The 22,159-nt window shown below is 41.9% G+C and overlaps 1 protein-coding gene across 7 annotated transcripts in view; it reads left to right on the top strand.

The window, feature by feature from the left end:
- The window catches only part of LOC146855301 (synaptotagmin-1), a 4,118,085-nt gene that overhangs the window by 3,482,965 nt on the left and 612,961 nt on the right, over positions 1–22,159 (top strand). For 6 of the 7 annotated variants that reach the window (XM_085652999.1, XM_085652997.1, XM_085653000.1 and 3 more), the window contains one exon: positions 12,495–12,629. In XM_085652999.1, coding sequence (XP_085509125.1) covers positions 12,495–12,629 — 135 coding nt within the window. The remainder of the gene's footprint in view (positions 1–12,494; positions 12,630–22,159) is intronic. The other variant, XM_085653003.1, reaches the window with a different exon arrangement.

Here is a 22,159-nt window from a genome sequence, read left to right as displayed (position 1 = left end):
GTACTTATAGCATGCACATGGAGCCGTTGGGGTCTACGATAGGGGACATAACTGATCACAAAATTCATATTTCCTCATTGCAGGTGTTGCATCTCTTTGAGTTGTTCGGCAGCTACTCTGGCTATGCAATCAATTGTGAACCACTAATGACACCCAGAGGTGGGAAGCTCTCCTCTGTCGCAGAAGCCAGTGAAAAGGGGTGACCAGGATTGGTCTCCCCAGAGAAGCCTACTACCACCCCAATCAGGGGGGAGAGTTGGCAAGCGGCTGGGGGGGGGGGGTTAAATAGGGCACAGGGCCCTGAATAATCACATAACCCCCCCACACCAAAGGAAAAGCCATAATCCCACCCACCCACACCAAAGGACGTGGGCGTCGCAGCCGCAAAGTGGAGGGGGGGCAGAGGAAACCCAGAAAGATAGACAAAAGAGAGAACAATTACTAGGGGTAGATGGAAGACTCACACAGTGTCCTTGGGACGCCTCATGACAGGGGCACTAATGGAGCTAAAGGATGACACACAGCTGCAGACAGAGTAGATGTGACGTTCCCACAGACCCCTTGGGATGCCTCACGGCAGGGGTACTGAGGGAGCGAAATAACAGGACAAAGCCACAGGCAGAGTAGACGAAGTGCTCACACAGGGGGCCTTGGGATGCCGTGCGGCAGGGCCCCGGGATGCCGTGCGGCAGGGCCCCTGAGGATCAGGTGAGGGGCCAACAAAGGATCCAGGGCAAGTGGAACGGCACTTGCAGCCCGGGCAGGTCCTGACAGAAACCCACCAAATTTGGTAGCAAGTTGAAGCCTGGAACCGCAAACACAGAGGCCTGTACAAAGGGGCCCCCCATAAAAAGACACTGTCTGCGAACGCATCACCACAAGGAGTGTGGGTACAAAGACAGTTACAAAGACAATGAAAGTATGCAATAACATGGACGTTTATGAATGACCAAGGAGATTGCAAAATGTACAGCCATGTTATGTATGTTTGAATAAACTGCGACCTTTCAAGGCACCAAATTACGTTGTCAGTGGTGTAATTGAAATTAAAGGGAGGCAGTTGAATGGGCATGGGGAGTAGAGGGGGACTCGCCCCTTGGAGGGGTTTAATAGATGCTTTCTGATTGGCCTAAAAGTGACTTACACAGGGTTACTACTACTTTATTTATCGAGTAGGTCTGGAAGAGCAGCCTATAGATGTAATTACCAACGTTAATGTTTAGAAACCCTGAGCACTTAAGGCTCTGATAGTGAAACATTTTTCTACTGCTCGTGATGATGGGGGGCCACAAAGAAGCTGTTGTTGGTTCGAGGAGCAAGTCAGGAGTCGCAGACGGTCACTGCTGTAGCGAGAAGAGCTAGTAGTTGCAGGACTTTCGGGATGGTAGTTGATGCGGACTGTCAGTATCAGCACAAACTGCATCAGTTGCTGGAGCCTTGCATTGATGATCATCGCAGATGTTTGCTGTTGGTGTGAAAAGCAGGTTCCGTTGAAGGATTGTGTTGGCAGTTGTCGTGGGCGGTCATTTTTTCATCGCGAGGAGGTCACTTCATGGTCACAAGGTGCCAAAAACCTGTGTCTTCACCTTTTCTTTAGGGAGCATACACTCTGATGCTAGCCACGGGTTCATGATGTGGGGGGCACCACTTAAAACCCTACAAAAATGGGTTCAGCAAAGAAAGGCAAGGACATGATAAAATCTGGGGTGACCCTTCAGAAAGGGAAAAGGTCCAACAGCAATCATTTAGGTTGTGATGAAATAGAGACATCAGGAATAGCAATCCTCCTAATTAAATGCCAAGAAAATCTGGATTTCATTAAAGACAAAGAGGCTAACAATATGCATTATTCCTTTAATACAAACTACACACAGCCACTTTGAAGTATTATATCACAAACACAATTGTTCTAGAACAGAATACAGCTAGATCATGATAGGCATTCCCACAGTACAATCTGCCTCTTCGAAATGTGGTCCAAAATTCTCCATCATGTATTATGAAAAGTCCAAAAAAGATATGTCACAACAGGAAATGAAGAAACTCCTCAAACAATAAAGAACTTGCATTGTAGAACCAAGGAAAGAAGGCACTCAGTTCATAAAGGTTTCCAGGTGATGGAGACACATAGACACAAACTACTAGGAATTATCTGAAATTGAAGAGTAATATTAGAACATCCTTTGGAGGTGTTAGACATTCTCAATAAATAGCACGTAAACAAATACAATGTAAGTAACAATCTTGAATTATTAAAATATTACATTTTATTAACCTCCTTTTTCTTTTTTTATTATTATTATGTTGTTATCCAAGCCCTTCAACCAACTCTAGGAATGGGAGGGTGGGTTAATGTTGACCTCCGCGTCTTTAATGAAATCCAGATATTCTTGGCATTTAATTAGGAGAAACACTATTTCATTGCAAGACCGCAGGCTACCATTATGCATGTTGGTAGTCCTGTAAGACCACATCCGACATGTGCTCGATCGGTTTACAGTAAGGTTTGCGAAGGTATTAGAGTTTGATCAATCAGCAGCCCTAAGGATGTTCTCTAGTCTTTCACCTTTCCAGAGGGATTAGCTAGCCATAACTGCTTTCATAGAGTGTGCTTGAAATTTCTTAGGGTCAACACCTGCCAAATGTATAGTCCATTTAACCCACCTTGCTATTGAAGCCACGTTATAACCTTGAAGGGTTTCACAAATGAGATGAGTGGTTGTTCCACACCACCAGAACAATGCTCACTCATTCTGGAATCATATTCTTTCATGGAATCTACTACGCACAGCTTTTTGCAAGAGTCAAACCTAGGATAAAAAATTGTGTCTGACATAGTCTTAGTTCTTCTAATAATTTTAAATTTCACTCCAAATGTGTCGTAAACCTTGTTACTTACCTATAAAGATTTAACATTCGATAGATGACGGCAGGAAATTAAACAGAGAAGATTAGATAGGTTCATAAAAAGTCTCTTCCGATCTAAATATCTGTTACTAGGCTATAATGGGAAAAGATCCAGAACAAGTTTAATGTCCCAAAGGATCTCATATCTAGGTCTGAGGGATCTCCTTAACTCAATGCACTTAAGAATTCTACATACTATGACATTTTTCCCAATGCTTCTACAGTTTCATAACGCGTGTCATGGTGAGATTGCAGATCTGTAACGATTAAGTGACCTATAACTAAGGCCCCTATCAAACTGTTTTACTAAGACATTAACCACTTCAAATATAGGAGTTTCCACAGGATGGAAGTCCTTCTCAAAGCACCAGTATAACCATGTTTTCCATATTTCATTGTGTCTATAGTGGGTACATGGATCCCAGGATTCCTCAAGGAACTCCTCAGCCCTTCTTGACACTTTCCAGGCAAGAAGGTTAAAAATTCCAGTCCAAACATGTAGAAGCAAGGGAAAATTGCAGCCCAAGTTAGCAGCCCCTTCAATGTTATTAACTTTTTTTTGTCTTTTACCCCCTTTTTCTTACCGCCATCAGATCCTCCCCCTGAGGTGGTTTCCAAGTCACAATCCTCATCAGAGATTCAGAGATTAGGGACCTCTTATTAGACATGACTTGTTGCAAGGTTCAGGCACAAAAGTGTGCATCTCCTGTTGTAATTCTTCTTTAATATTAGGATTAGGGGCGTCAGGGCCATCAGTTTCAGCATCAGAAATAATGTACAGGTTCTTTTAAGCTAAACAGTAGCAGAAGATCCATATATATCTATATTTTGTTTTTTTTGGGGGGGGGGGTAAAAGCACTTACCCAAATCAGAAAAACAGTTTGAAGGATTAATTAGACCCTCAAGGGGAAAGAACCGTATAAGCTTTGTCCAATATTAAAATAACCTAGCGCTAAGCTTTTACAATTAATTATAGGAAATCAAAGACACTACAGCCTTGAATAAGGGAAAATGAATAAGGGAGAAGGTTTCAGTAAATTGGAAACCTGTATACAATAGCTCAAAGAAAGACAATAATGTAAGGATATCACAGATACAAAATTGTAGATACTTAACTGTGTGGAGCCGCATTTAAAAGAGGCAGGTTGTACTATGGCCATGCCTATTAGGGTCTAGCTGTATTCTGTTCTAGAACAATTTTGTTTGTGATGTAATACTTCAAAGTGGCTGTGTGGAGTTTGCATTAAATTAGTAATGCATAATATTAGCCTCTGTGTCTTTAATGAAATACAGATTCTCTTGACATTTAATTTGGCGAATTGCTTTTCATGATGTCTCTATTTCATCACAACATAAATGATCGCTGTTGGACTTGGCCCTTTCTGAATCTGAATTACTGAATTTATGAATCTGTTTGGTCTCTGTTAGATCTGGGGGTCTCTAGTTGGCAGTGGTAAGTACCTTTGTCCAAATAGGGACCCTTACTTCTAGTCAGGGTAAGGGGGTACACACTGTTGATAACCCCTGCTCACCCCCTAAAAATAGATCCAAAACCAAAAAGTTCAGTATGTGTTTGCATAGTGATCTGCGCTAAACTAGTGATGTTCACCAATCACTGTGGATCAAGTGCAAACACAAGTTAAAATTCTCACTGCTGACCACCAATGTTAGGTCTGGGGGTCTCTAGTGGGCAGAGGTAAGTACTTTTGTCCAAATAGGGACCCTTACTTCTAGTCAGAGTAAGGTGGAAAACACACTGTTGATAACCCCTGCTCACCCCCTTGGTAGCTTGGCACGAGCAGACAGGCTTATCCCCAAGACAATGTGTAAAGTATTTGCACCAACACTCACAGTGATATAGTGAAACACCACAAATGGACACCACTCAGGTTACTTATAAAAATAAAGTTATCTTTATCAATTTAGGCAGATCAAACAACATATAAATCACATTCACTATTAATCTAGTCTGAACGGTTTTCTCTTATGGCAAAAATTCACCTTAGTAATGTTCTTGTAGCCAAGGTTAATTTTAGTAATGTTCTTGTAACAAAAGTTCAATTTTAATCTTAAAAAAGTGGGCTTCTCAAAAAGGACGCTCCCAGCGTGGGAAATATTGCTGCACAGATGCCGCCCGGGGCCCTGAAATGCCCCCGCTGTACTTATTGTGCTCGGAAGAAAAAGGGATTCCCCCCTCCACGGTACGCGAGTGCGCACCGCTCAAATATTTCCCCAGCGAGGAAAATATCGCTGCACAGATGCCGCCCGTGGCCCTGAAATGCAGGCTTGAGCGCGTGCTGGTCATCAACTGACTGGGGCATTGCACCACTCATTCCTCCCGCTGCTCCCTCTCCCCACATCAGCTTTGATCCCCACACCGGAGCCAGTTACCTTGAGTGTGTGGGGGGAGGAGGCCGTCACTTCGTCGTCGCTCTGGGCGGTGGAGCTCCTCTGTGGGACGGCGCCCGCGGCTTCAGTCACAGCGTTGCGCACTTGGACAATCCCAGCGCGGCTCCGTCGGCCGAGCCTCCAGTTGCCGGGCAACTTTCTTTCACACTGGGCCAATCCCAGCGCGGCCTAGAGAGGACGTTGTGGGGGTTTCGGGCCTGCGGCGGTGAATTCGGGCAAAGCTTCTCTCGTTGCCTAGCAGCCTCTCCCGCTGGGGCCAATCCCAGCGCGGCAAAACAATGACGTCGGTGGATCCCGGGTCCGCGGCGGTGAGACTGGATTCAGCGATCTCGTGCCACCCGGGCTGGCAGCGGTGACCACAACCTTGCCACGATACCACAGGCAAGATGGGGGCTGGCGAGAACAAGGTGCCATCCCTCCAAACTTCATGCTGGCACAATAATTACTGTGCACATCAGGCAGGCGACATGAAGGATTCATGAGACCACAGTCCAGGGACACGCACCCAGTGCTAGCACGATCATTTTCTTCTGGAAACTTTTATAACCCTGTGTTTCATAAAACAGGAGGCCAGCTCTTCTTGGACCCTTGGAGACTCTTGGGACACAGCACACAGCAAAGTCCTTTTTCTCCGAAGAGGGGGGAACACTGCGCACAGCAAAGTCCTTCAGCCTCACCCTCAGCAAAGTCAGCAACTGCAGGACAACCACACACAGCAAGGGCAGTACTTCTCCTCAGTTGTTCAGGTGATTTTCTTGGGCAGAGGTTCCTCTTGACTGTAGAAGTCTTGGGTAAACTTTTGTGTTCCTGAGTTGTAACAGGAGGCCAGCTCTTCTCAGGCCCTTTGAGCCACTTATTCCTGGACACAGCACACAGCAAAGTCCTTCCTTCAAGCAGGTGGGGGAACACAGCATACAGCAAAGTCCCCTGTCCCCTTCCTTAGTAGTAACAGCAAACTGTAGGTCAGCCCCAGAACACACAGCAAGGGCAGTCTTCCTTTCCAGTCTCTTCAGCTGATCTTCTTTGGCAGGGATTCCTCTTGTTGGCAAAAGTAGTCTAATTTTACTGGGGTTTCAGCTCTTACTTTTCTACCCCAAAAGTCTTTGTTCTTACATGTTTGAGGGGTCCAGGATCCAGTCCAAACCAGTTCTAGGTGCCCTCTGCCAGGGCATGTCTTCTTACTTTGTGAGTGTGGGCCAGGGCCATCAGACGCACCGCAGGAGGTGGAGCCAGCATTGTGGAAGGCAGGCACAACCCTATTCAGACCCAGGTGCTACTCCTCCCCACCACTCTACATGCAGATGGGTCTATTCAGCCTAGTCTGACTCACCAAGTTTCCTGGAGCCACCCCCAACCCGTCACTCACAAACCAGACAGTCAATTCACAAACAGGCAGAGGCACACAATAAGGTTGAACAGGAAAATAGCCACTTTCTAAAAGTGCTATTTTCAAACACGGAATTTAAAAACCATCTTTCCTAAAGGATGCGTTATCAAATTCTGAGTTCAGGGATACCAGACTTTAGCTTCCCATCTTGCCCCTATGGGGAGATATGCAGGTACACATGGGACACAGCATTCCCCATTCTGACCTATGGGCAAGATGGCCTTTCAATAGTGAAAAACGAAATTGGCAGTATTTCACTATCAGGACATGTAACCCACACTAATACATGTCCCACCTTTCACATACACTGCACCCTGCCCAGGGGGGTACCTTGGGACTACCATAGGGGTGTCCAATGTGTAAGAATAGGGAAGGGTCAGGCCTGGCAAGTGTGTACACTGGCCAGGACAACATGGCAGTTAGCAACTGCCCACAGGCACTGCGGTGGCAGGCCTGAGACACCATTTTAGGGCTACTATGTGGGTGGCACAATCAGTACTGCAGGCCCACTAGTAGCATTTGAATTACCAGCCCTGGCACACTCAGTGCACTTTACTAGGGAACTACTGGTTAAACAAATATGCCTATCATGGATAACCAATCACAATAACAATATACAGGGATAGCATATGCCCTTTAGTACTGATCAGGAGTGGTAAAGTGCCCGGAGTCCTATAGCCAACAACCACAGGTTAGGAAAAATAAAGGAGGAAAAAGCAAAAAGTTTGGGGATAACCCTGCAAAAAGGGCAATTTCCAACAGTCGTTTTACACGCATACGCCTGACAGTAAAGTAGTTGTAGACTTCTTTATATTTGGAGGGAGTTGATGACAAGATTTCTTCACGATTTGGTGCTGTGTTTGAATGAACATGGCAGAAGTCAGACTGAGCAGAATTCGTAGACCTATCAACAAGCTTTGGGATGTAGTCTGCCTCTGCAGTTCACACAGACAATTTATACTCATGTCTAAATGTTTTAAATTAATGAGTAATAACTAGGATTGGGTGACGTTTAAAGTATGCCAGGGTAATTCACATAATTTTGCTAATTTTGCATTATGCTTTTTATGTGAAAATCCTGTACTTTCTCGAGTACATTGCATCGTGTAATTATGCTCTATTTTACTGCAAAAGCTCTGGAACAGTGCAAATGACCCAAACAAGAGTGGCTGTTGCTCAGAGCACTTGTATTTTTCATGCTTTGTTTTAGAGTGAAGTGTGTCCTCACATAAAAAATGTACACATGGTGATACTTTGCATAAAGAATATAATGCTAAATTATGGATTTGCATTTAATGTATGCATAATTTTGCTGAAATGTAATGTCATTCTAGAAAAGTAATTACAGGAATTTGACACACCCCTAATCATAATGAGAAGTTGAATTTCCAATGTGGATTTTACAAATTTCTAGTCACTCTTGCACCCAATAATACCCAATATGTGTTATAATGGATAACAAGACTGAAAAGGATATATAAATCAATAGCAGTTTTAATTGGTCCCTTAACTAACGTACATATGCTTGTAGCTGATACACGCATAGTCTCTGTGCATACCAGATATGCTATTTTGAGTGTTGTGTAATCTGATAATAATTCTTTGCAAAATGCATTTTGCACCCAGTAAATTTAACTCCTAGTGTTTATTACAGAATGGCAGAGGACATTAATTTTAACAAACATAAAGTTATTTTAACAAAAAGTTTTTTTCAAACATTCTGTTTTGGTGCTGGTATATATTCCAGAATAGGTGAAGAAGTCTAGAATGTCAGCATAGTCCAAAAAGGAAAACAGTGGTAACCATTTGTCTTACCATCCGATTTCCGACAGGGACTCCATTTTGAGACTTTATAGGCAAATGTTTATTTTTAAGTGTGGAGTTGTGCCATGGGAATCATCTAATAGATGCTGCATTTCGATTTCATGGTGATAGGCACTCAAGTAGACCTCTAAACCTATTCATTCCCAACCCAGGAACTAGAGGATTGAGAGGAATTATATGTCTCCATAATCCAAAATTGAAAGTCCACGCACATTTAGATATTCTACATAGTGACCAATTACCTAAAGGCTCAATTTGTAGTAGAAAGACAACTGCAAGTTTCTCCCCTGAAGCAATACAAGTTGTATAAAAGCAGAACAACTTAATCCAGTTAACCAAATATAACTACTGAAAACAAGATAGTTAAATTTGGAAATCCTATGATATCCTCACTGCAGTAGATTTAGAGGATAAAAAAGTTACTAGAGTTTAAATAAAATAACTAACATTAAAATAACTAGTATTCAAAGGCCAAAAAATCAAAAATGTAATACATCTAAACATTGCTTTCGGACTGGGGTGCTATTTTTTAGGAACAAAACTTTTAATTGGAATCATCAATAGTACCTATCCAACCTTTACCATAATTGAACATCAGTGATGGTTGGAGCTTTGAAAATGGCTTTGAATGGATTTTAGAAGAGGGCAGAATGGAACATTCACCAAACATTGATTTTCCAGCTTAATCTGTCTGTAAACACCACTGCCCACTTTAGCCAGAGCAAATTCGCTGTGGCTAGGTTCTATGCACAGCTTCTTGCTCTCAAGCTAGTGTTGATATTTTGGATTGTTCCTGGGATATCCTGAATAACACTTAAAGCAGTAATATTAGAGCTTTCGAAGTGTACACAAAGTGTCTCTCCTACTGCCCCACATCTATTTCATGGTTCTAGACTTCTATCTCATTTACATATCTCAAGTGTCTTTTCAAAAACAGCAAGGACCTTGGAAGTCAGTAGTCAAACCATTCTGTGTGGGAGGATTTTTTACTTAACATAAGTTGTAGTATTCTGGGGTAGTAGAATATGTATGGTCCTCTCAGAAAGATATTGTAGGTGATTTTGTATCATTGATACCTGTAATGCAGAAAGAGCATTCTGCTTCACCTCCCTGGTCCTCACACTGAGATGCATTAAAAGAGCATACAGTGGAGAATGAAATAAACTGTATATCTGTTCATATCATTTGTTTCACCTAGCTTGCCAGTAACCCGCAGAGAAAGAATGACACATCTTAAGTGTTTTGGAAACGTTTTCAAAGTGACAGGTATTTTTGATGGGGTAGTAGATTATGTGAAGTTCATGTGCAGATAACATTTCAACAGAGGTAGTATAAGGACTAACTAATACTCCATCAGATGCAGCCAGGGGATCCACCCACTTGCAAACGTCTCACTATCTAGTGCCTCCAGACGACTTTCTAACCTCAAAATAATGCCCGACTATACAAAGCATGCTGACCCCGTGCTGATGCAGGAGGTCATTCAGCTGCCACCTCCCGGTTATGTGTCCAGAAAGTAACACTTCCATGCATTAAGTATTCATGCCACATTGAAGGGCTTCCTCATGGGGACATGATCATGGGAAGAATTCAATATAGCTATTGTATTTTTTTTCATATGATTAACTAGCACTTGTTGGTGTTCAGGCACTTTAAATTTAGTGTAGACCATTTCACATAATAGGAGGAGAATGTAGAGTAAATGAGAAAACAAACCACAAATAGAGCAGAATTACAGTGTATAGCACAGTGCAGACACAGGAATAAAACTGAGACATTTAATAGGACATTGGGGCATTGGCAAAATTGTATCTTGTACGGTTGGTTAGGGGAAAAGGGGCCTCATGTTTATCTGTGGAAAGACAGAAAAGATGTGTTTTTACTTGATTTTGAAGGTGATCTGGGAGGGCTGGCTGCTAATGTTTAGTGGAAGAGAGTTCCTGGTTTCTACTGTTGCCAAAGATGATGAGCAATTCTGGTAAAGGAAATTCTGAACCTATGATCCTCTATCCTTAAAGAATTTGGGTTTGAAAGATTTCTAATGCATCTGGAGGCAGGCAGTGGAAGAGGCAGGGTGGGCTACCTAAATGCATTTTTTAATAAAAAATGCAGCAGTCAGGAGACAATATTATTCTTGACAATTATGACTTTCTTAGGATGCATCGTCAGCAAGGTATTTTTTTGGACTAAATGAAGAATTTTATCCTGACCTTTGGATCTGGCAGTGGCCGGCAGGGTAATAGGTGAACGCACTGCAGATCTAACGTTTTTGTTGCCAGCAGTGCAACAGAGTTCGAAGTGATCCTTGCGTTTAAAGGTAGGCATTGGTTAACCTGAAGCATGAGAGTGATCTGGTTGCGATGAGTTTATAGTAGTTACTGCTGCCCACATACTCCAAGCTCCGTTGCTCACCTAACAGATATGCTGCTCAACTGGAGAATGGTGGCATAGACCCATGGCTACCACCAAAGCTAATGATAGGCTAGCTTACTCCATTCCCCCAAACAGCAGACATGGCAGCTAGAGTGTATGAGGGCAGGTTCAAATAGCGCAATCAAAGAGGAATGTACTCTCGTTGTTCCATTACATAGATGGTCAATCAGTTGCCTCCATTTTTACAGGTTGCGGCATTTTCCAGAACTTAGCCTTTCAGCTTTTCATGACACAAAATGTGATTTTAAAGTTGAGCACTTTAAATCCTTTAACTCAAAGCAAAGTGGGAGCAGCCTGTTTTATTATATATGGATCAAGAAGACTGTAGACAATTTGGCAGATTAAGAATTCTGACCAGGACTAGTCAAGACTAATGTGCATGGTGTAATCGACATAAACAATGTTCTCTGCTGGCAGCAAGCACTGTTTGCTTCCCGTGCCACTGTTCTTAATTGGCAATCCCCAAGACACTCCATGGGTGTGAGCTGCAGCTGTGACCCTAACTCATGAGCAGCAACCACGCACAGAAATCCACACCACATGCAGTTATTTTGCTTGGCTCCGCACATTTTCAACAGATGTATCTTTCCTATATCTTACCTCAAAATCCGTTATTCACAAACACATAATAACGCAACTGAGCAGAATATATAATTTAGATTACAGATATATGATCACCTCTAATGTGTGTAATTTTTTTGCTTGACCACATACATATATTTAAATGAATTTTGTTCAGCCTGACATTTCATTGATTCGAAATTGAAAATAGAATTGTTAGAAGGGTCTTTTTACATGTCTTTTCTGATAGCATGATTTTATCTTTTATTTCCCCATTCTCATCCTCAGCAAATGCATTTGAAATGTTCTCTTATTACACGTGGCGCTGACTGTTCTTGAATTGAATCACACATGCGATTCATATTCGGTGGCGCTGTACTTACCGTAACTGCATGGGGAACTAGATTTGACATTCGCCAGGGTGTTTCTTTCTATAATGAACGTGCGCGCGGTCTTGCATTTTTAACAGCATGCTCATTCGTTCGGTGTATGCTGTCACGAGAAATGGCAGTATTTGCCAAGCATGTTTAAAAAAAATTAAGGTAATATTTCCTTTGTGTTTCAAGCTTTGCTGTGAATTAAGCCTCATTTAACCCTACAGGGTATCACACATCTGACTGCTGAAGGTGACGTCAGCAATAAGCTGAATATTGACTTAGCTATTTATGGAATATCCACAAATAGCTTAGAGTCTTTTTATTTTTCATAAATGCTTGCAACATGTAAAAAAGTTGTTTTAGCTCAGGGCAGCTTCAGACTATTTGTCTATTATAGAATTGCATTATTTGCATCCTCGTAGTTTGCCAATCAGAATTCATCCAGCATATCTGATTATGGAAAGTGTGGAGGGACTGGCTGAGAAGGTCGTCCTTCAGTGCTTGCTTTTAACTGGCTGGTCTGCAGGCATGATCCCAGGCCGGTCTGGTAGACCTGTCGAGCAGGAAATTCATAGATTTGCATTGACTCTTTGCAGGCCCTTAAGGAAGATGATGACGATGACGATGCAGAAACCGGTTTGACGGATGGGGAGGAGAAAGAAGCGCCAAAGGAGGAAGAAAAACTGGGGAAACTCCAGTACTCGCTGGATTATGATTTCCAGAACAACCAGGTTGGAAAAATCAAATATTTTTAATGAAAAGCTGAAAAAAACCCTTAATGAACATTGCGCCCCATCCCTGTTTTATCAGACATAGACCGTTCCTTCGGGGTAAACTCGTATGTTTTATTCATATATACCCATCTATCAAGCACAGTGGTAATTTGTGCAATAAGTAGTTTATTTACTACTACACTTCCATGTAGTCTCCAAAATTGTGTTATGTCAATATTCACAAAAATAAGACGATTTAGGCCTGTTCCGGAATGTATGTGTTCGATCTGAATGCATTTAGTTTTAATTATCATTTAGAATAGTTCTGAGAAAAAAAACAATAACAAAGTGTTTTCCTTTCATGTAGTTTTTCCCAAAATGTATTATGTTACCACATTATACTCAAGGGTGTAGCTTAGGGTGGCCCCTGGCATGGAGGAACATTCTGGAAAGGACTGTAAAAAATTCAGGACAAAGGGTCAAAATTCAGGACAAATGGTCAACTTTACAGACACATCAGTGGTGCGGCCATACCCCACTACTTTATCAATGCGTTTATTTACAATTTTTTATATTGCACTTATTTACTATTTTTATGCACTGGGTGATAAGAGATTGCATATAGGCATGCTACATTCAGATGGTGCATTATATTCTTGTCCCACAGTAAATTGATGCCCTTGAGCACGGTGTCAAGGGCATCAACCCTACCCAAATCTACTCACTCTTTCTTGGAGAGAAAGCATCAGCAGCATTTTAATTATGTTTCTAAACATTTCAATGCCCATGGCAAACAGTTGGGAAAGCATTAAGGTAAGTGACTTTTTCAACTTCTGCTCACCTCACCCTGCATTAGACATCAAGGCTAAACAAATTGACGAGGCAGAGAAGATGGTCTAGGGAGTTCAGACAGAATATCGGAACCAAAAATATTGTTGGATAAAAGATCGTGCTGATAGGGCCGGATTCTTGACTACCTGATTATTTCCAAGAATCCTCTCAGGTCGCCAGGATCTTTTTATCTGCTAAATAGTGTAGAGGGGAGGAAAAACAATTATCAACACATAATCGCCAAAATTAGATTTCATTGAGAAAGGACCACTGACTCCGAATCTAAAATGTATAGGATTTTATTACAACCAAAAATAACTGAATATACAGACACCTCAATACAAGGTGTAAGAGATAAATGGGCACTAATACAAAGGCAAGTCTACGGAGGATTCTCATCCAACTCAAATCAAAAAGAATCACTGATTCTAAGACCATCAAGAAAGCAATGGTTAAGCCAATATCCAAATTAGGACTCATTAGTCTAAAAATGAAAGAAAACATTAGTCTATCCCTACTCTATCTCTAAGGTGACATCCCTACTTAACAATTCCCTTCCCAGGCAAGAGATATAAAAAAAGGTGTCAGGAGCGAAGACTTCCTAAGAAGTACATTCACTCAGTCAGAGCTCGTTTAAAGATGCTCTTTCTAGCTTCCCGTCTAAACCTCAACTGCTCAACCCACGGGGCACTGTCCCAAATACAAAATCCCAAAAACGTAGAACACGCCCTTCGGCACACCTCTTCAGCCAGGTCTTCTTCCAGTACTTTTCCTACAACTTTGTCTGGCGTCCAACAACGGTTAGCTTGACCTTGGGTCCCAGGCACATTCTCCGCTGAAAGTATCATCCTCACATTCCAATGTACTCTCCTGTTGGATTCTCGCAGCATCCTAACTCCTAAAACAAAGACCCAGTCTCACTAACGAGCTAAATGTCCTTGCACCTGCAACAGAAACATGGGAACGAGAAACATTTCACGTCTCCAAGATTTAACATCTCCCTGCAACCCAAAGCCTTTATCAAGCGAAATCATTTTCGGCCTACAACGTTTACCTAACATAAGAAAATGAACAGGCCTTTCTCTTCAACCGTATATGCGATCAGGCCTTTACACTGTTAAACACACTGCTAAATCACACTCTAAGCATTAGTTAATTATTCGCATATAAGTAAATAAGCAACCTACATGTGTAATTTTAACATGGCACACGTTTAACCTAATACATTGCATTGCACGAAAATGAATCATTATGCATTTACTAAATACATTCACGATAGCTTGCAACGTTACTCTTCACAAAAGCATTATTACATTTCTAATCACCCCTATGTTAAAACGATTCTAATGATACATTTCTATGGCACTTTTAGCCTACATTGATTAATATGCGGGTGCTGACTAACGGTGAATATGATGCACCCCTACAAATTTCAGAATCACGTGATGCTCTATCAGTGCCAAGAATATCGAGGACAAAAATAATGTAAAGGTAAGTTTCTATAGTTAAGTAAAGTTTTACTATATATAGCTCCACAATATATATATCTTCAAGGTACATAGATGTGGAGTTAGGAAAAGTAAATCTATACTTACCTATTTCCACTTATCGTCTCGATATTTCAGTCCTCGATATTTTTGGCACAATATTGTGTCCACGAAATATTTTTGGGTCTGATATTCTGTCAATGATCCTGGTGTGGGTGACAGGCTCATAAATTGCAAAATGTTAGGTACCCACAACTTGTCTGCACTCTCACAGCACCAAGAAGACCTGTCTGATACAATAGAGTGTGCATCAGGGTCAGAAACTGAAGAAGCACTGTCAAGTGGTAGAATAAGCAGTGTCCACCCAACCTAGTAAACACTTCCGGTGCAGTGGTCTATCGGTAGTGCTTGTGAAGGTCAGGCATCAGCCAGCACCCTTGGAAGGTTGGGCCCTGAGCAATTGTCCTCTCTGTCCATGACTTGAAATGGTTGTGGTCGAGCTAACCCCTAATCAATGGTCTGGCTCATCCTTAAGTGCCAAAGAACATGCAGAATCTTCATAATATTTGAGATGTGAATTACGCAACAAACAAAATATAAGAACATGATAAAGACTTCAAAATGTAAAAAAAAAGGTTTCTTTAAAACATGGAAGTGTTTCACTTTAGTGCATTAGATCACAACATTACATTGACATTTATTTGAACTGAAAGTTTCTAATAATGAACTTCAAAATATGTACTAACCCTCGTTCCTGACAAAGCCATGAGTGAAAAAAGTGAACCAATTGTCCTGTATCTCTTATATCATGGCCAATAATATTTTTATGGCTGGTGGAACATTACAGACTATTAAAGCATATATAGGTGAGATTTTTTGTATAGGATCTATCTTGAACTGAATTACTTGAAAGTGCTCTTAAATATCGCTATCAAGTATACTAGACACATAAAGTAAGTTGATTTGAGTTAAATAACACAATTCATTCATGTAGATGAGCCGGGATTTGAACCTAGGTTTCCTGGTCACAGATAGTGTATTTAAACAACTGACTAGATAACTTTCTTTTTCTCAATCCTCTTTAGCACCAGAGAACAGTGGCTCCATACAATTAATTCCATCAGATGAACAGTAGACTGTGTTTCGTAAATACAGATCACAGGTTAACTTGACACAATATGTGTTGGAAATGGCCCTTTCTAGGGTGCTTTCCCTTGGCATTTTGCTTTTCCCCTTCCCAGTTTTCCGTCGCTCTGGATGCCAGCCTTAGGACTTAAGCGTGTTTGGAGCTGCTGTTCAGTGTCAAAGCGCTGTGCTCGTCTTATACATACTGTGGATCAGTGCATATAGGATTGGCGGATTCAAGTTGTCTGTGAGTTCCTTGTCATGGGATAAGGCATGTATCTCAAAAGCGCCTCTGTCGGCCTGCCACACTGGTTGCGCCATCCACGGAGGTACCTCATCGATTGTGCCATGGGTTTGCTCTAGTGAGGCCTGTATGCACGGTTGCTGTTACTCAACTTGGAATTCACAAAACTGCGTGCCAATGTTCTGCATGTTTCTTGCTACATCAGAGATCTCCCTAGTGACGGGGTGAGGTGTTGGGATGAGGTTGGGCAGGTGTGTGTGTGTGATACCTGCAAGAGCCATCAATGACACCGGATGGTCGGTTCAGTACAATGGGGCCTGCTTCTCGTATTGGATTAGCATGAGGGAGTGTAAGGAAAGTCTGTCAAGCAGAATGTACTATGGGCAGGATATTAACAGTATAGGGCCATATGTAGGTAGAACGTGTTTTGCGATTCTCTAATTGCAATTTTTAGGGAATCGCAATTAGAGAATTGCAAAACGGAATGTAGGTAGGATTAGCAAATAATTTTGTGAATCCTACATATTCCTTAATTGCGAATTGCAAATTGCAATTCGCAATTAAGGAATACCTCCCCATTCATTCCTATGGGCCTAGAGGCCCATAGAAGTGAATGGGAAGACATTCTCAATTTGCTATTCTCAATTAGAGAATCGCAAATTGAGAATGCAATTTCAAGTGTGCCAGGGTGTCAAAAGGACACCCTGTTGCACCCCTGAAATGAGCATGGGTGCACATGTGGCACACATACATGCCCTAAGGACATGTGTGTGCACCACATGCCACTTTGAAAAATGCAAAAATATGCATTTTTTACAGAAATCGCAAATTACCACCAACCTGTAGTTGGTGGTAATTTGCGATTCCTTAAGGCCAAATTGCACTTTTTTGGTGCTTCTTACATTGCATTTAAGGAATCGCAAAATTTGCGATTCCTTAAATGCAATTGCAAAATAAGGAATCGCAAATTTAGCGAATACTTATTTTGCACGCAGATTTGCCTTCCTACATACCACAAATTCGGCGGATTTCGGCGTTTGCGATCGCAATTTTGCTTTCTACATATGGCCCATAGTGTTTGGTATCAATGAGTCAATAATGGTGAATCCTCTCCGGTAGTGGGAGTAGGTTCAACATTACGGTGGTGGAAATGTCACTTTGGGAAAGTGGGCATTTCGATGTGCATGACTCTGTGTGGATTGCAGCCTGTCTCCTAATTTACAATTGGGTGCTAGGGTGACAGCCACATCTGTGCATTCCTGATAGAGGGCCATAAAAGAGGGGTTCACAGGAAATTGCAGACCTCTGACTCTGAAGGGTCTTTTTGTGATGGTTGCGTAGGGGTAGAATTAGCACCTGCATTTCAATGGATAGGATCTTGGCCCCACTGAAGAGTGTGATCAAACCTTTGTGGGTAAAATGGCAGACACAACATAATTTTGAGAGGGCCTGTGTATTTCAAAGGTGGCCCTTTGAACTGATCATATCTTCAAGGGGCCATGGTGGATATAACTACTGGGGCTTCGGCATCTGAAAGTAGTGACACTTTTAGATTTGGAACCATACTACCCTGGTTCGATACTGGGACATTGACACGAGGAATCATTAGGGCAGGAGGAACTGCAACTAGACTATCCACAGACTTGTGGTGACTTGGAGCTTGTCGTACTCCAGGAAGGGGACTATCACTTGGTGTATTTTCCTGGATGTTGCTGGCCTGCACCTAATGCCAATTTTGTGGCCTGGGTCTCAAAGTACTCTCCAAGGGCTGGTGAGCTAGCCTTCTATCCATGAGATCCAAGGGATACAAAGGATCTCACTGGCTCCAAAAGATCGTAAGGGCCACTCTGGGTGCAGCAGAGACAGGTGGAAGTGATCATGGTTGGGACAAGGACCGTCCTGACATACACAATCTTCTCATTGTGTAAGAGGAGTGTGCGCAAAGATCAGGAGCCATCTTACGTGTCAGAATGTGAGGAGTTTGAGCCATGTGGGGGAGCTTGCAGAGTCCGAGGGACCCATGCTTGCCACCAAGGGAACTGTGTTTGCTTGCACTCCAGAGCCTGTGGTGTCCAAGGGTTGTTGGGGGAACCTGAGCCAGGAGCTGAGACTGTTGTCGTCCTCTAGATCAGTATGATGACAGTGCCTGACATTGCGACCTCTGGCCGAGGTCATTGGGTTCCTCTCCGTGTACCCACACCACAGGTTGCTTTGTTGTGGAATACACCTTGACAAGACTGAGGGGTCTTTTGTGTCCTGTGGGCATCTGCAGCAGACTGTTTGGAGTCTACAGTAGGTTATACCTTTGCTTGTGGGGAAAACATTTCACCAAACGGGGAAGCGCACCAGCTTCCTGGGTCACAACCTTTTGTCTACCAAGGAATAGCGATCCCACACTCCTGAAGGTTCCTTCGGGCACCAGGACAGATGAACCTAAGTAAATATTTATTTCTGTGTTAAGTGGTTCCGACTGTCTATTCAGCAGGGCGCCAGCAGGGGAAATGTGTATTGTTGGCTGGTGGAGTTGAGGGGCTGGGTCATGGGGCATAGTCAGAGAGTGGTGACTGTTTGACCTTTCTGCATTGGAAAAGTCTCACAATTGCATATAACTGTAAATTGTATATACAATGTGTGTTTTGATTTTAATAGAGAAGTTTGACAAGTGAATATAACTAGAGTGTATCTACAATGTGTATCTCGTTTTGATTTGAGTGTGTGTGTGTGTGTGTAATGCAAAGACAATTATTTTTACACATACGGTGTGGAGTCTTTTTGTTGCAAATGCAGTGTGTTGCGAGGGGGTTGTTGTGCCAATACTTTACAATCGAGCACTGAGAATAAGCCTGACTTCTCAGTGCCAAGCTATCAGAGGGGGAGCACAAGTTATCGGACAAGTGTATCGTACTCATCGTATTTGGAATGGTGGATTCTACTTGGCATGATGCATCTTAACCAGCCCAAAACCACTGGATCTAACAATATCTATAAAAAAGGGTCAAAGTGAATGTGTAAGACTATGGCAAACCATATGTTAACATCACGGGCTTTCTCATGCTTTTCATAGCTAGTCAACACAGCGTTCAAAGTGCATAAAAAAAGTATGGATACTGTGATCCTAAGTGCAATTGAGACGGGGTCAGTGAGTGAGGAGGGGGAATCATAGGTACTCCTAAAAAGAATTAAACATTTTGTCACTATTTTGTTGATCTTTCCACAATAGGTAACTGCATATATAATAATTCACACCTTAAATGAAAAATAAATGCAAGTTAAATTAATCAGTGGGAAATACACTATTTTATACTATGAAACCTCAGTTGATTAATGTGATCTCTGCAGAGGTCGGTGTGGGCAACCAGAGGCACATGGGATTGAACTCTGTTTGTTTAGCAGGGAACAGTGACTAAGAGGTCCCTGTTCATGACAGAAAGCACAGTAAATGTGTAAGTTACTATTTAAAATTTGCATTATACAAGTATTAGATAGGGTGCAACTAAATGAGGAAATAAATGTAGGTTAAAGACAAAAAGGAGTTTTTAAAGTGTAGATTTTAGTTATATGCAGATTTCACCTAATGCAAACAGTTTACAACTCTCTGTTAAAAGCACACACTTCACAGCTCAGCTTGGAACACCCTAACAATACCTCTAAAAAAACAAAAAAGAAATCTTTCACTTCAGGCTGCTTAAAGTGAACTCTATCAATTAACACCTAAACCGGCTTTCAAGCAGCGTTTCCATGTGAAGACTAACCAGTTGCACGCATTTACATTTCTTTGAGGCACCCGGCATCCTTGCAAGAAGGCTGGCTTCTAGTTTAGCTGTCTGCCCCTCCTTCTGGATCACTGCACTGGAGATACCCTCCCTTCTGCTTCAGCTAAGCCATCTCAACAGCTGGAGTCAACATTTGTCCTTTAGCACAAAGGCTAAAATTACAGACAAAGGCAGTTGGTGGAAACTTCCATCACAGACAACAGACAGAGAAAATTTGAGTACCATCACAGACAGGACATGTAAATTACAGATGGGTGGTCATCCTAGCGTAGCTGCATTCTTGGCTCTGTAGTTGGGTCTGGGGGCCCAGAGTCGGGTCTGCTATCTCTGTGTCTGTTTTTCACTCATGATCCAAGAATTAAAGTAAACAGTAATCTTTTATTTAAATGAGAATGACATAGATACCCATCTGGTGGGTAGATTTCTAAAAGTGAAACCAGATAACCTAAAGTCTGTACTGGCTTCCCTTATTGTCCAAATTGTGTGATCCTAGGAAGATATTTTATTTCATAGACCATCATTTTTCTTTAATATCACGTAGAAGAGCACTTTTAAATATTTCAGTCAGGGTGTGCACTTCATTTAATGGGCTTTAATTTTGCTCCATCCGCAATTAGAATCTAGGTCAAGTTTAGGGTTTACTTGACTTTTTACTTGCCTCTTAGTTCACTAATGCCGTTGTCGTTGGGGATGAGCCATGAATGTTTCTAAAAGGTATCACTTTTAATAAGTGTCTGAAAATGCAGTGATATAATTTGAAGTACTAAGGGGGAAAGCTTCAGCTTGATAAGAGAAATAGACTTTTTAGAACTTTGGGGTGATTGTAGGGGAACAACCTTTACAACGCAACTTTTACAACGCACTACACTTACAACGCATTTTTTACAACGCAACATCCACTACAACGCATTCCATTACATAGCATGACACTACAACGCATTTTTAAAAACTACCTTTACAACGCATTCCATTACATCGAATACTACCTTTACAACGCATACCATTACAACGCATAATATTACACTACACTATCCAACACTTACCCTACTGTTGCACCCCCTGGAGTTAGAATAGTAATTTTTACCCCTATACTATCCAACACTTACCCTACTGTTGCACCCCCTGGAGTTAGAATAGTAATTTGTACCCCTATACTATCCAACACTTACCCTACTGTTGCACCCCCTGGAGTTAGAATAGTAATTTTTACCCCTATACTATCCAACACTTACCCTACTGTTGCACCCGCTGGAGTTAGAATAGTAATTTTTACCCCTATGCTATCCAACAGTTTCCCTACTGTTGCACCCCCTGGAGTTAGAATAGTAATTTTTACCCCTATACTATCCAACACTTTCCCTACTGTTGCACCCCCTGGAGTTAAAATAGTAATTTTTACCCCTATACTATCCAACACTTACCCTACTGTTGCACCCCCTGGAGTTAGAATAGCAATTTTTATCCCTATACTATCCAACACTTACCCTACTGTTGCACCCCCTGGAGTTAGAATAGTAATTTTTACCCCTATACTATCCAACACTTACCCTACTGTTGCACCCCCTGGAGTTAGAATAGTAATTTGTACCCCTATACTATCCAACACTTACCCTACTGTTGCACCCCCTGGAGTTAGAATAGTAATTTTTACCCCCATACTATCCAACACTTACCCTACTGTTGCACCCCCTGGAGTTAGAATAGTAATGTTTACCCCTATACTATCCAACACTTTCCCTACTGTTGCACCCCCTGGAGTTAGAATAGTAATTTTTACCCCTATACTATCTAATACTTACCTTAAATGCAATTTAATATTATGCGTTGTAATGGTATGCGTTGTAAAGGTAGTATGCGATGTAATGGAAGGCGTTGTAAAGGTAGTTTTTAAAAATGCGTTGTAGTGTCATGCTATGTAATGGAATGCGTTGTAGTGGATGTTGCGTTGTAAAAAATGCGTTGTAAGTGCATGCGTTGTAAAAGTGTGCGTTGTAACGACATACATCTGTGATTGTATCATATTTTTAAAATGAGTTTGTTGCATGACATACATGCCAAATGTTTTCATGGCTCCACTAGAGCATGGAA

Source organism: Triturus cristatus, chromosome 4_1, assembly GCF_964204655.1.
Source record: "Triturus cristatus chromosome 4_1, aTriCri1.1, whole genome shotgun sequence".
Classification (NCBI taxonomy): domain Eukaryota; kingdom Metazoa; phylum Chordata; class Amphibia; order Caudata; family Salamandridae; genus Triturus; species Triturus cristatus.
Note: the sequence above shows the minus strand (reverse complement) of the source record. Positions and strands in the feature narration are given on the sequence as shown.